A 14,236-nucleotide genomic window follows, 5' to 3' on the forward strand; every position below is an offset into this window, starting at 1 on the left:
TTCTTTTCCAGCTGGCCCAGCTGCATTGAGCACAGTTGGGCCATTTTTAGGATTTAATCCCACTGGGATATGGGGAGCTGTCCCAGGGAGAGGCTGGGATGCTGCAGAGAGGGAAACCCTGGCTGTGGTCCATGAGGTGACTCCTTTGCTGAGATGTGTGTGGGAACATCTTCCACTGTGGAGTCATCACTGAGGGCTTTGCTACTCAAAATCCTTGTTCTGAAGCATTTTTCCTTTCGCCATTACAGGAGAGGGAAACACAGCAAGCAGGGAGCAAGCAAAGGCTCTGACAGGTCTGAGCAATGAGCTGCTGCTGCAGTTTTTCTCCTCGGTTTTCCAAGAAAATGCAAATAATAATTGAAGTGCTAAATGTGGGAAGTTAAAAAGACAGTGGGTAAATCCTTCCAGAAGGACACAGTCGAGGCTTCCACCTCTTTTCCCAACCAACAAAGAGAAAGAAGGGAAAGCTCATGCCTGCATGAAAAATCCATCCAGAAATGAGGACTGAGGTGGAGCATTTCTCAGGGACAGACTCCAAAATGACATTGCTTGGGGGAAAGCTTAGAACAGCCCATCAGGCAGCTCTGGAGGGAGGTGGGGATGGAAAAAGGAGTGTTGTGATGGTGTGGGTGATGCTGAAGCACATCTGTGTCATCCCATGACTTGGTCGTGCTCTTCTCTGCATTTTTAGAAACACAGAGGGATAAATAACAGGAATTCAGAAGGAGCTGCCATCACTGCTCTAGTAACTCCCAAGGCCAGAGGAAAAAAGTCTTTTCTAAGTAAAGTAATCCAGGTACATCACCTTCCAAGAGAAAGCTGAGCACAGATTGCTTATTTAGCCCGGGTGCTGCAAGGTCTGTGCTGGCAGCCCAGTCCACCTATAGATATGTCTGCAATACATATATATATATATATATATTAAAAAAATAAATATATGTGTGTATATATGTACATGCACATCTATATTCATACACACACACACACATATATAAATATCCAGATATTTTTTATCACATACTTTTCTTACCTTTCACTGAAACTGCTGTTAGCTGGGGTGCCAGTCTGACCTAGCACCCCAAATCCCTGTGCCACCCCTATGCCGTAATCCCTTGTGGTATCTTTGCTGCACCCCATCTTCCTGCAGCCTCTCCCCTATGATCTCTGCTTCCCGAGGAGCTCCCCATCTCCAGGGAACCCCTTCCTAGTGCATCCCGCCTCCCTGCACCCCTTTCCCGGTGCTCCCCACATTCCCGTATCCCGTCCCTGACTGTTCCCCCTTAGGGTTCCCCCCGCGTCCCCTCTTTCCACTCCAAGCCCCGCCTATCACTGACCCCGCCCCTCCCGACCACGCCCACCACAGGCCCCGCCCTCGCAGCACCCCCGCCGAGGAGTTTCCCTGCCCTCAGGCCCGCGCTCAGCCCCGCCCACCGGCCAATCGCCTCTCCGGGCCGCCCACCCACTCGGCGCCGATTGGCTGAGCGAGCTCCGGGGCCGGCCGGAGGGGCGCAGCGATTGGCCGGCGGCGCCGGCTGGCCCCGCCCCACCGCTCCCCGCCCCGCCCGCCCCGCCCGGGCGGCAGCAGCACCGCCGCCGCCGCCGCCGCCGCAGCGTGGGGCGGCTCCAGCGGTGCGATGGCGGCCACGGCGGGCAGAGCGCTGCCGCTCCTCCTCTGCGGCCGCCGCCCCGCCGCGCTCACCGCCGCCGCCGGCCGCTTCCCGGCGCTGGGCCGGCGCCGCCAGCAGCAGCAGCAGCAGCGACACCGGACGGTGAGTGAGGCGGCAGCCGTGTGCCCTTCAGAAGGCGGGCGCGGTGCCGGCGGGCGGCGCGGGGGCCCCGGCTCCGCGGCTGCTCCACGGCGGTTTCGCGGCGCTTCCCGGCTCCGCCAGCTGCGCGTTTATTCTTAGCACCGTCACCGGGTGAAACTTGAGCGCGGCGGCGGCGGCAGCAGAGCTCTGCCGGTGGCTCTCCGGCAGCGGCAGCTCCTGGCCCGCCGGCGCCGCTCCGGGAGCGGGCGGTGCTGCCGGCGCTGCCCGGCGTTCCGGGGCCGCGCTCCCGGGGCGGGGGTCGCGGGGAGCCGCCGCCAGGTGGCGCTGGCGGCCGCCGGGCGGGGAGGGGGCGCGGAGCCCCCGCCGGGAGAGGGAGCGGCGGCACGGGCACCGAGCGGGCAGCGCAGCGCCTCTGCCCCGGCTCTGCCGCCTCCCGCTCTTCCCGCCCCCCTCAAGGTCAGCCGAGGCAGAGGCGCTCGGGGGGCTCCCCGAACACCGCTCGGTGCGGAGGCACGGGGGCAAAGCCAGCCGGGCTCCATGCGCTCCCGTTTCCTCGGGGATTTGCCAGGAAAAGAGGGACGGGCAGCGCATGGCTTTGCTGGGTGTCTCAGGGCGGAAAAAAATTGTAAAGGCAGCAGGTTGCGTCTTGGAGCTCGAAAGATTTGCTAAAAATACCGGGAGGGGTTTTTTCCCTCTTTTTTCTTTTTAAACTAAGGGAACAGCGTGTAACCGTGGGTTATCCTTCTGGCTTTTGCCACAACGTGTTTTAGTGCTGCTTCCAAAGGAGCTTCTGCCGGGGGTGTGCACCTGTCGCTCCCTTGTTGTGCTCCGAACAAGTAACCACGGAACTCCGGGGAGGCACCAAAATCACGGATTAAAGCAGCGGATCCACGGCTGTGCTCCCTGGGCTGCTGTTTGAGGAGGTGTTCGTGCCGGGAACCCCCGGGTGCCGCTCGTTCCCCCGACCCCGCCGGTGTGTTCTGGCATCACGGGATGCGGGAGGTTCCGTGCGGATCCGGTGTCTCCATCCCGGCGGTCCCACTCCTTCCCACGTGTGAGCTGCGGCTTGTGGGTTCATCCCGGCACCTGCTCAGGTGTGGAATGGCCTTTCCTGCGCCCCTAATTAATGTTTGAGCTGTCTCCTTTAGCGGTGTGGCTCTGGCAAATAATTTGTGTTTGTCTAAATTTAAATTGACCTTTGCGATTGATCTAACGGAGACTCGGATTCGGGCTTGGTTTCACTCCTTGGGCTAAGTGGAGCAGTAAATCTGTGAGAAAATTACAAAAAAAAAAACGTTAAAAAGCCGTGGATCTCCTGTGCTTGCCCAGGATACTGAGTGGACGTGACTGAGGTGGGGGCATGTTAAAATCCCGCTGTCAGAGCTGTCTCCTGCAGGAGCCTGGGGAAGGAGGAGGAGGATTTTGCTCCTGTCCTGGGGACTGGTGATTAGAGAGCCCTCCTGCCTTTAGCTGGGCTCTGTTTGATTCTTGGCAGCCTGGCTGTGGTGTTGCAGTCATTGGTTTTTGGGGTTTTTTTCAGCAGGTTGGTTGGGTTGAATCCGTGAGAACCAAGAAATGGGAATCCAGGATCCTGGCAGATCCCTCTGGCAGCATCTGTGCTGTGCCTGTTTGTCCCCTCACAGCAGAGATGAGTTCTCCTTTCCCTCACACTGCACTTGGGAAACTCTGCAGAGCAGCTGAATCCTGGAATAAGTGATCTGCAAGGAGAAATTAAAGGAACTGGAGCATTCATAATAAAGAGGAAATTGAAAGGAAGTGTTGCTGCAAAGGGGAAGCAGAAAACCAGACAGATCCTCATCAGGTGGGGGAAGGAATGGGCTCACAATGTGAGCAGAGGGGTTTGGGTAGGTGCTGGCGGACTTTACTGACAGTAAGAGCAGTGGAATGCTGAATTATTTCCTGGGAAAGCTGTTCAGTCTTTGCTATCAGAGGTGGTTAGAACAGGTTAGGCTCACATCAATCAGTGATGGCTGATGAGGAATTGATCCCTCTCTGTCGTGGGGCTGGGATGTACAAGCTTCCTGACACCACAGATTAAATTAGGAAAGATGTAGGAAGAGTTTGTATAATATGGGTGTAATTAATAGAGTGGTTACATCAGGTGTTTCTGTGCAGTGTTGTTTTTAGTACCATCAATTCTACTTGGGTACTTCTCAGGATGGCTGGTTTCTCACAGGGGTGATAAATTAAATGGGCTTTCTTTGAGACAGGGTGGAAATGCTAAATGGCCTTATGGATGAGTTCTTTCAAAAGCAATATAAATAATGCTGGAAGAAACTGCACCAGCAGACCAGGTTACTGTGAGAGGACAGAGTAAAATAAACAAAAAAACCTGCTGTAAAATAAACAAAAAAAGAGCTGTAAAATAAACAAAAAAACCTCCTCCAGATGGGTGAAGTACAGAGGAGGAGGTTTTGATACCACCAAATGGAGAGAGGGTGAGGAGGTGAACAAATCCTTGGATTATGAGGGAACAGCTGGGAGTACATCAGTAGTGGGGTACACAGGGCTTGAGGGAAGCATTCACAGCCTGCTGGAGAGTTCTGGAACCTGGGGCAGCTGGGAGAGCTCAGTGGGCTCAGCATGGAAATGTTCCCACAGGAACAATCCCATAGGGAGAGGACCACAAGTCTGTCCTGAACAGGATCACAAGGGGTGAGAGATCTGGGGAGGGGATGCAAGAAACTTGAATGAGAAGTTTGTTCATCGATCTTGGAGTGGGGATGAGCAAGAAGAAGGAAGTTTTTACTGATATTTGTAGGTTTCCCCTGTGAGTGGGTGGTGGTGTGCATTGCAGGGTGAGGAGGCCTGACCATGGAGCAGGTGGGGCTTGGCATCCACAGTGTTGGGGGGGTGTGACAGAGCTGAATAAATGAACCTGGAGCAGAAATGTCAGAGGCTGCATCCCTTCCCAGTGTCCCTGTTTGGCTGCACACACGTGAGGGTGGAGGAAACAGAGTTCCCAGTGTGTTTGCAGTGGGGAAGGTGCTGGGGGGTTGTGATGTGTGGGAGGCCACACGTCCTGTTGGACAGTTTGGACAGAGAATTAAAGTGGGGCTTTTCCTCCAAGGAAACTTTCTAATGGAACAAGAGAAGGCCTTTCCTGTCTCCTGCTTGTCCCAGGTGCTGTGGTAGTTGAGGGTCAGCTTCCCAAGGGCTGGGAAGCAGGCCTGGAAAAGCCTCACAAGGAAGCAAGCTGTAGGTGGTTTGCAGTGATGTGGAGGTGGACAAAATCCTTAAATGAAACATTCTGCTGTTGTGTGTTGAACACCTAATCCTCTGGTTTTCTTCCTGCAGAGATTAGAGGCTCCTGTTCCTGCATTTCCTGGTGCCTGTAGCCAAGGGCTTGGGTTATGCTGGGTTGGAATGTAATCAGCTGGTGCAGAAATACCCACAGAAAATCAAGGGCTTGGCTGTGTGTGGCATTCCTGTGATGGTTCATTCTGGTAGCTCTGGGCAAATCAGGAATATTGACTCCTGATGCCTTCTTCTAAACCCAAGAAGAAAAAACTGAACCCATCTGAGCTGCAGCCAGATTTTGAGTGGGTATTGGACAACCTGCAGGTTTGTCTTTCTGCTCCTGATGAGAGCCAGGGTTGTGCTGATCCATCCTCCAAGCCAGGTAGGATTTTTGGTGGCCCAGGTTTGAGGATGTAGTGGAGACTGTATCCTGCAGAGACCTTGCTCTGTGCCAAGGAGAGAGGGGCTAAGCCTCAGGAGGAGGATGCAGGGCACATCCTGCTGCAGCTGTGCTTTATCCACCACAGATACAATGTGTATTTAGTGAGGTTTTCCCTCTGCAGCACTGACTTCCAGAGAAGCTGTAGCTCAGTAGTGTGGTCACAATTTCCTGTGGGACCACCTCAAGCCCTGAAGGTAAGACCGGAGGAGGTTTTGCTTCTTTTTGCCAGGGTCAGAGTTAAATGTGTGAGATGGTATTTCTTGTTGGAACTCGGATGTTTGTTAGTTCTTATCTATGTCACAGTCTCACAAACCCTGAGTTCTACAGCACTTCCCTCTAACAAACTAAAAATGGAGCTCCATCTCTCTCTCTCAAAGGCCTTTGAAGGATAAACTGTCCAAATAAGAAATTGACAGAAAGACACCTGAATTATTTTCACTTTTAACCCAATAACCAACCACCTATGGCCTGCAATATGGACTTTTTTATCCAATTACACAAAACCACCCAAACCCATGGAGAAGAGGGTGAAGAAGAGGGACCAGCCTCTGCCCCAAAACCTTTGTCTTGTTTCTATATATTACTACATTCTAAAACCGTAAACTCTGAGTTTCCCACCATGTGATGTCACACACGTCTATTCAAACTCCACACCAACAATCCCAGATTATGGCAAGAATTGAATCCCACCATTCATTCAGATAGAACTCAATTCTGTTTTCAGTTTTGGAAGCCTTCTCCACAGCCTCAGGTCAATGCAGTATTCTCCTGGGGCTCAGTGCCTGTCAGCACAGAAAGTCAGAAATTCTCAGCACCCAGGGTTCCAGCACCTCCCTGTCACCACAGCTGCAGTTCATTGTCCCCCTGCTGCCCAGCCCCTGGAGGAACTGCCAGGTCAAGCTCAGGCAGTGGCACTGGGTGGCTGCAGGGATGGTGGCACTTGGAACACTCTGGGATGTGTTTTTGCTGAGGATGGAAGCTGGCAGACTTGTTTAATTAACTGTACTGCTGTTTTCCTGAGCTGGCATACTGCTGATTGTGATTTTCCAAGGAATGATTAAAAACCTGTGCTAAAGGGGATGACCAGCAAATATTTTTGGATGTATGAAAATGGCTAAAATCAGAGAACACACTTTCAGGGCTCTCTCTCTGTGAGGGAGGAGCACAATACACGAACTAAATATTGGTTTGGGGTTTTTTGACAGTTATATGGTAGTGTTACCATTTTTTATTTATTATTTATCACATGAGAATAATAAAGACTTTGAATCTAGGGTCCCTGATGGGAAAGGAAGTTACAGTTGTGATCAAGTTGATGCTGTCACAATATAAAAATTTCAGGGCAGTTCTGTTTCCACAAGGGGAATGTTTCTCAGCTCTGCTCATACAGGAGGGGTATAACTCTCCTGACCAGAGCCAGGTCTTAGAAAGAGAAGAAAACAAAACTGCTCTTTTTTAAAAACTCTTTTAAGACTCATCTGAAAGAGGAAACTTTCTGTGAGGTAAGGCTCCACCCAGTCTGGAGGGTGCAACATAACTTTTATGACTTAATTTCTGATTTGTGCTATGAGTCACCAGTTTGCCATTCTATAAAATAGCATTGAGCTGACTCAAATGTGCAATTTAAATTATTCTCCTGATTGGATGTCTGTGGAAATGTAGAGATTGTTTTAGATTTGGGTGGCTTGTTTTTTTAAGAAAGTAATTATTCATTTATTGCAGTGTCAGTTGGTGGTCAGCCACTCTTCCTAAAATCCCAACTGCTGCTTTCTACTTCTGTGGCTTCTGGTAGCATGAGGAACTGTACTAAAAAATGTGAAATTTGTTGAAGCTAGATGAAGCTGTGTTCCCTGTGCTCACCATGGGAGCATACTTCTTATTTCTGAAGTGCTCTTGAGACCACCTGTGCTATTGCTGGTGGGGATTTCATCACATTTTCACTTTCCCAGTGCAAACTACAGCAATCAGGCTTTAAGGGCTGTTTTGTCCTTGAGTATTTAATGCTGAAAATGAAATGACCTGTGCTTCTGCTGTTGAAGATTCTGCAGAGGGTTTTCTCCCTGTTATTAAGGCTTCAATTGGTCATCAAAATGAGATGTCGTCTTAATGAAGATGAAAATATGCTGCACTTGAGTGGGATGTGGAATTGGTTTCCAGCAGGACGAGCCTGTGGGGTATGGCTTTTGCCTCATGTCAAACACAGAGCATGTCCACTCTCTTTTCCTGCATTCTTGGCAGCTCTTTAGGAATTAGGAAATGTAGAGCTCATTTCAGCAATTTGCTCTTGTTGGCTTCCCCAGGAGGAAAGGACTGCTGTGCAATGTGGAAACTCTCAATCTCTGACACGCCCTGTTGGAATAATTAAAACTCCAATTGCACTCAGATATAGATATGTAACTTATGATCTACAAGGGACCAGCCACCATAAAAACATAAAAGCCAGCTCTGGGTGATTGTCAGTCTTGTCTCAAACCCTTGTTTTCTCCTGCCCAGACTGGCTCCTGGCGGTGCTGAGCTCTTTTGGGTTTGCAGCTGGAACCTGCAGAAGGAGCAGCAAAAGGATGTTTGCTGGCCAGGGTGCAGATTGTGAGATGGAATCAGAGTAGGAAGGAAATTAGTTCTGACAGATTGTTGTAAGAGGAAATAGTTATTCACTCCACTTCAACCATTCTTTAAAAATACATCTTCATCATTTAGCCTCGTCATTTTTCTTAGATGTTTGGACTTAAATGAGAATGAGTTTTCTGCCTGGCAAAGCAACTCCAAAAATGACAATTTTAAGTACTGCTCTGACAAATGAAGATATTAAGAGAAAATGGGCTGCCTGAGATAGCACAAGAGTGATGTGAGATTTTTTTTTTCCACTTGTGTGTTAAAAAGAAATATCTGGGGTCTGGATGATGATTTTCCTATACAAATTTTCCTGCATGGATTCTGTTCTGTCATTATTCATGCTTGCCTCTGAGAATAATTTGAGATCCCACGTCCCGCTCGTGTTTTCTGCTTCCAGACAAAACTCGCACACTGTGACTGTGCAGAGCAGCAGCAACCTTTTAATAGTCATTTAAATTAATTGGAAGCCTGTCCCGAACATCACAGAGATTCCTGGCGGGTGGAGATGGGAGGGAAAGCTGGCAGCAAAAGTTATTTTCTCCCCGAAATAACAGTGAGCTGCAAAACTGCAGAGATTTCCCAGGGGGAGGAAAATGTGATTCCTTTTTTGGAATGAAAATGCCCTGGTTCATCATGTGACTTGGGAAATCCTCTCGGCTTCCTGCAGAGGGGGAAAGGGTGAGTTGAAGGTTTGGCTGGATGTTTGTGATGCATGAGGGCTCCCCTGGGAGCCTCCTGCTTGCTGCAAGGCTATTCCTGTTATCAGGGACTCGTTCCCGAGGCAGTGACAACAGGAATTTCATTGTCTAAATATTGAGTGGATGGGATAATTGCACTCCTCAGCGCTGTGTGGTTTCTCCCGAGTTTGGGGGTGTTGTGGTGAAGTGGAGAGTGGGATCCTTCCCTTGGAATTTGGTGTAAGGGATTCAAGGAACCAAACCCAGTGTCTCTGTTAGGAGTTGTTTGATGAGCAGTGTGTATTGCTAGGAGTGAAACCAGCTCCAGACACTCCCTTCTGCACAAAGGGAACGGATTAAAAAGTGTTCCCTGCTCAGGATGAGCTGTGCCTGTGCCTCATGAGCTGCCTGGAAACCTCTGGGGCTGCTTTGGCTCGGGCTGTGGTCAGTGCCTGCCGCACACAGGGGCGCTGGGGCGGTTTGGAGCCTGGCAAGCCCTGGATTCCCACTGCAGGTGCTGAGACATCCGTCCCTCCTCGCTGGGCTGGGGACGTGAGGCTCATTGCTAAGGAACGCAAACTGATGGGCCAAAACACAGCGCTGGCCTGGCGCCAGAACACCGCGGCCACGGAGCTGAGGAGCGCTAAGATGGGCTTTATTTTAAGGGTAATTTTGTCCAAAGACAAAGACTGTGACTCAGATTCGCACATGTTCTCGTGGAAAACAAATCATGGTTTCGAGCTCGTGTGTGTGGGAGCGAGCATTTCCATATTTCCTCTTGGCATTTAGTGCTCCAGAGAATCATTTCAAACAAATAGTTTCACAAAGTACCTCATTACTGAGCAGGGCAGGATGTGACACCACCAGATATGGGGTTTTGAGCTGGCAAGGAAGTCAGGATTTTGAGAAGAGCACTGGTACTATTTGAAATTGATGTTATGTGAATTGAATACTTATTGGTATTGGTATTATTATTGGTATTGTTATTGATATTATTGGTATTATTGCTATTATTATCTATATTATTATTATTATTGGTATTATGTGAATTGAATATATAGATACTATGTGAAATGAATTGTTTTGTAAATCATTGTGTTTTGCGAGGGTCCCAGGACAAGGAAGAGATTAATTTGACTCCATATTCTTAGAAGGCTGATATATTATATTATATTATATTATATTATATTATATTATATTATATTATATTATATTATATTATATTATATTATATTATATTATATTATATTATATTATATTACATTACATTACATTATATTATATTATATTTAAAACTGTGCTAAACTATAGAGAAAAATACATCAGAAAGCTAGAAAAGAATAAATAATAAAACCCCGTGGCTCCTCAGAGAGTCACTCACAACTAGGTTTAATTAGTCGTTAATTAAGAACAATTCACATGTTTGGATAAACAATCTCCAGACCACATTCCAGAGCAGCAAAACGTGGAGAAGCTGAGGCTTCTCACCTTCCCAGGAGAAAAAATCTTGGCGAAGGGATTTTTCAAAGAATATCATGGTAACAGTAAATAACATTTTTAACAGACATTGGGGCTTTTTTCCATTTTTACCCAAAGGTGGGTTGTTTGTGGTTGTTTCTGGTGTCTGTCCCTGCACACCATTCAGCTTTCCTGTGCACAGAGCTCCTGTGCTGCATTGTGTTTGTTCCTTTGCAGGCAGTGGTTCCCCTGGCATCCCCTGCAGGATGCCCTCCTCTGCCATGCAGGCTCAGTGGGACACAGCTCCACTCAGGGCTCTGCATCTGGGGCAGGGACTCTGCTGGAGCTGCTGCTTCCATGACCTACTTCTTCCTGGAATAAAAAACTGCTCCTGGTGGCTCAGAAGAGAGATTTGGGCCTTTTTTAAAAAAACCAGGCTCCAGTTTGATGCAGTCATCCCCCTCGAGGTTGTTCCCTGAGTTATTCCAGTTTCAGTGGAAGGCAAGCACAGGAGCCCCTGTGCCTAGAGCCGCGTGGCTTTGGGGGTTTAAAGCAAGCCCTGTGTGTTCCTGAGTGTCACTGGGATATTTTATGAAAAAATCTATTCACCAGGATTTCTTCTCCTGGGAAGCTTCAGCTTCTCCCTGTTCTGCTGCTTTGGAATGTGATTTGGAGAATTGTTTACCCAGCATATGAGTTTATTTTAATTTAATGACCAATCACATCCAGCTGTGTCGGACTCTGAGTCTATAATGAATTTTTTACTATCGTTCTTTTCTAGCCTTCTAGCTGTAGCCTTTCTTTATAGCTTTAGTATAGAATAAAATAGAATAGAATAAAATAGAATGTAAGAATAGAACAAAACAGGATAATATAATATAATATAATATAATATAATATAATATAATATAATATAATATAATATAATATAATATAATATAATATAATATAATATAATATAATATAATATAATATAATATGCTCAGCCTTCTGAGAACTTGGAGTCAATTCTTATCTCTCGCCTAGTCCTGGGGACCCACAACCCTGAAGCGCCTGAGGAGCTGTTTGTTGTTGTGGTCAGTCAGATGTCATTCATTTCTCCATTTCTCCATTTGTAGAGGGGTAGGTGTGTAACTAACTCATTCTCAACGCTGTATCTCCTGTTTTTCCTCAGTTTAGGACATTTGGCAACACTCAAAACTGAGCTGCTGTGATTAGCCTGACATTTTATGTAACAAGAGTGCACCAGAGAGGGCTGTTTGCTCTTGGAATTGCAATGTCAGGGCACCACAGCAGTTTTCAGGGCAGCCTTTCCATAATTTGTGTGCATTTCCACTGAGATGGAGTCACAGGAATCCCCTCCCATTCCCTGGGTGTCCCTGCAGGGGTTTCGTGGCACAGCCAGAGCTCTGCTTGCCTCCTGCAGCAGCTGAGGATGCTCCAGGCAGGTTCTGGCTCACAAACACTTCCAGGCTTCCTTACAGCCTTGGCAAAACACAGCCTGAGAGCTGAATTCCTGCCCCAGCCTTGCCATCCCACTGAGGACCTGGAGACCCCTCTGGCTGGGTGTCAGCTCTGTGTTTTCTTGGCTAAAAAGTTAAGCCAGCCCTCACCTCCTTTCCATGAACACCCCCAAAACCCCTCCTCTGACTGTTTTCTGTTAATGTATTTTAATGTGCTCCAGCTCTGTTACTCTGCCTCCTCCAAGCTTTTCTAAACAAAAGTTATAAAAAAAATAATAGTAAAGCTTGCAGCCTTGCATTGTCATGCTTTCCATTTTTATAATAGCAACTAGCATCCCAAGAGTTGTTTTTAGATTAGGCTCGTTTAGTTCTCAAGTGTGTTTCCCTTTTTTTGTCATTTGTGAGCACAGGGTAGTTTAAAATGTGTATTATTTTGGCCATTATTTGCCTTGGAAAAAGCATTCTCTGGAACACTTTAATTCAGTTATTTAATAGCTGTAAATAACAGAGCTGCTGGAGAACAGCTTGGCTGACCACTGGCAGTAATATCCATGAAACTTATTTAATCCTAAGTGATTAAACTTGAATTTTATGGGTTGTGTTTACAGCTGCAGTTCTCCAGCTCTGATTTCCTTTCTGTGCTGCTTGAACCTTAATATTAATTTTCAGTCCTGGTGATCCCTGACTTATGTGAGGCTTTCCCCATGGCCAGATCTACCTCAGTCTGGTTTCTGAAGAAATGTAGCAGTCAAAATAGAAGAAAATACTTTTTTTTTTTGGTTGCTGCTGTTATTGTATCTTCCTCCTACTGCTCTGGTGTTTTGCTGAGTCCCCCAACTTCTGCTCTTGGCTGTTTGAGATGCATGAACAGCTCGTAAATAAACATGAGAGAAATCCATGCAACTTCTTAGCAGAGAAATCTTGATTTATTGCATATTACCTGAGTGCAAAACCCGTCCAGCTCTTGCTGTGAAAAATATCTGCCTATTTCCTTGTAGGTCTGAGGAGCATCACCCAGGTTAAAATGACATTGTGAGTATAATAACTTCATGTTTTTGCAATCAGTTAATGAAGTTCAGGTTGTGTGATACTCAGAGTCAACTGGGTAATTTGGTGATCTGAGGGAATAAATCCCACAGACTGCCTGGGAAGGAGGTTATTTCCCAAAATTGAGGGAAAGGACAGCTGCAGGCAGACAATCAAAAACACTGGGGGTGGGAAGAAGGTGGATGAAAAATAGGATGCACTTGAGCTGTTGCCATCCATCACTGTTACTGTAATAAGCACAGGAATTTGAAGGGGCATGAAAGCACTTGAGTGACTTCTCCTGTGCTCCTGATTTATATTCTGGGAATTTTGGTGCAAAGTTGCTGTTCTTGCTCATCCCTTGGTCTCTCTGATGCTGTTTTGCTGCAAGGTTACTTTCCCCTCCTTGTTTAGTTGTGTACCCATAATGATGAACACAGATTTTTTCCCTGTCCCAAGGCTTTTACCTTGCAATAATTAATATTAATACATATATCAATTTGATTATGTCAATAAATAATATTAATACATATATCAATTGGATTATATATTATCTATTTTATATATAGTATATATATAAATACATATTGGATTATATCATATAATCCAGTAATAACTGGAGTTTTTCCCCCTCATCCTTGCTGTGAGAACAAGACTGCCAAGTCATTTTGGGGATATTAATTGCACTTTTTCACAAGAGACTGAAGGAGCACAACCTTAATAAGAAGTCTTAACTTTTAACAGTTCTAATTGCTGTTTGCAGCTTTAATTGTGATTTGGCTTTTCCAGGTGGATAATCTGATTTTAGGAGAATAACCAGGCTCTGAGCAGACACTTGCTTCATTTCTGCCCACAGCTCTGGCCAGCCATTAATTTCCTTTTTCTCTCCTCAGTAATTAGTGTGGAGCTATGAAGCTCAGAGGTTGAGCACAGTGAATTAACCCTTGTGTCCAGGAGAGGGGAGATGGGAGTGTTGGCATCCTGTGAGAGTGCTTTTTGTATGAGCTGATGTTCTTGAAGTATTTCCTTTATAGAAAAGCTTTTAAGTAATATTCAGGTAGGATTTAAATAATAAAGTTGAATAAAATGTGTGCCCCTTTGCTGCTGAAGCTGTTTGTTTCTTGTTTTTCTTGGTAGGGCTAAGGACCATTGGCCAGCAAGATTAATTTTATGGGATGTGCTGAATTAGCACTCCAGAGCCTCCAGTGATAAAGAACTTTCTCCCTGTCCTCTCCCTTTTCTCCTGTCTTCCACCAAGTTCAGTTTCCAAGGCACCAACCCAAGCAGGATATGTGGAGGTGTAAAATCTCTGCTTCAGCCAGCATGAGCCATTAATCCCTCTATCCATGGTTTTACATTTCTACAAATGAATTTTTTGATCAATAGTTAGCAAAAATATTGTAAGAGAGTGCTAGTGAAATAGCAAAAATTAACCATGTTTGAGAGCACTGGTGGTTGAATCATCTCCTTCAGACCTTTGCCTGGTGATTATTTTTGGACCAAATTGTTGCTTCCACTCTTAATTCC

General features: G+C 46.8%; 1 protein-coding gene across 2 annotated transcripts in view; it reads left to right on the plus strand.

The window, feature by feature from the left end:
- The first annotated feature begins 1,556 nt into the window (after positions 1-1,556).
- The window catches only part of MCU (mitochondrial calcium uniporter), an 86,273-nt gene continuing 73,593 nt past the window's right edge, over positions 1,557-14,236 (plus strand). The window contains exon 1 of one of the 2 annotated variants that reach the window (XM_074544370.1): positions 1,557-1,769. In XM_074544370.1, coding sequence (XP_074400471.1) covers positions 1,635-1,769 — 135 coding nt within the window. In that variant the 5' untranslated portion in view covers positions 1,557-1,634. The remainder of the gene's footprint in view (positions 1,770-14,236) is intronic. The other variant, XM_074544371.1, reaches the window with a different exon arrangement.

The sequence above is a fragment of the Zonotrichia albicollis genome, chromosome 7 (assembly GCF_047830755.1).
Source record: "Zonotrichia albicollis isolate bZonAlb1 chromosome 7, bZonAlb1.hap1, whole genome shotgun sequence".
NCBI lineage: Eukaryota > Metazoa > Chordata > Aves > Passeriformes > Passerellidae > Zonotrichia > Zonotrichia albicollis.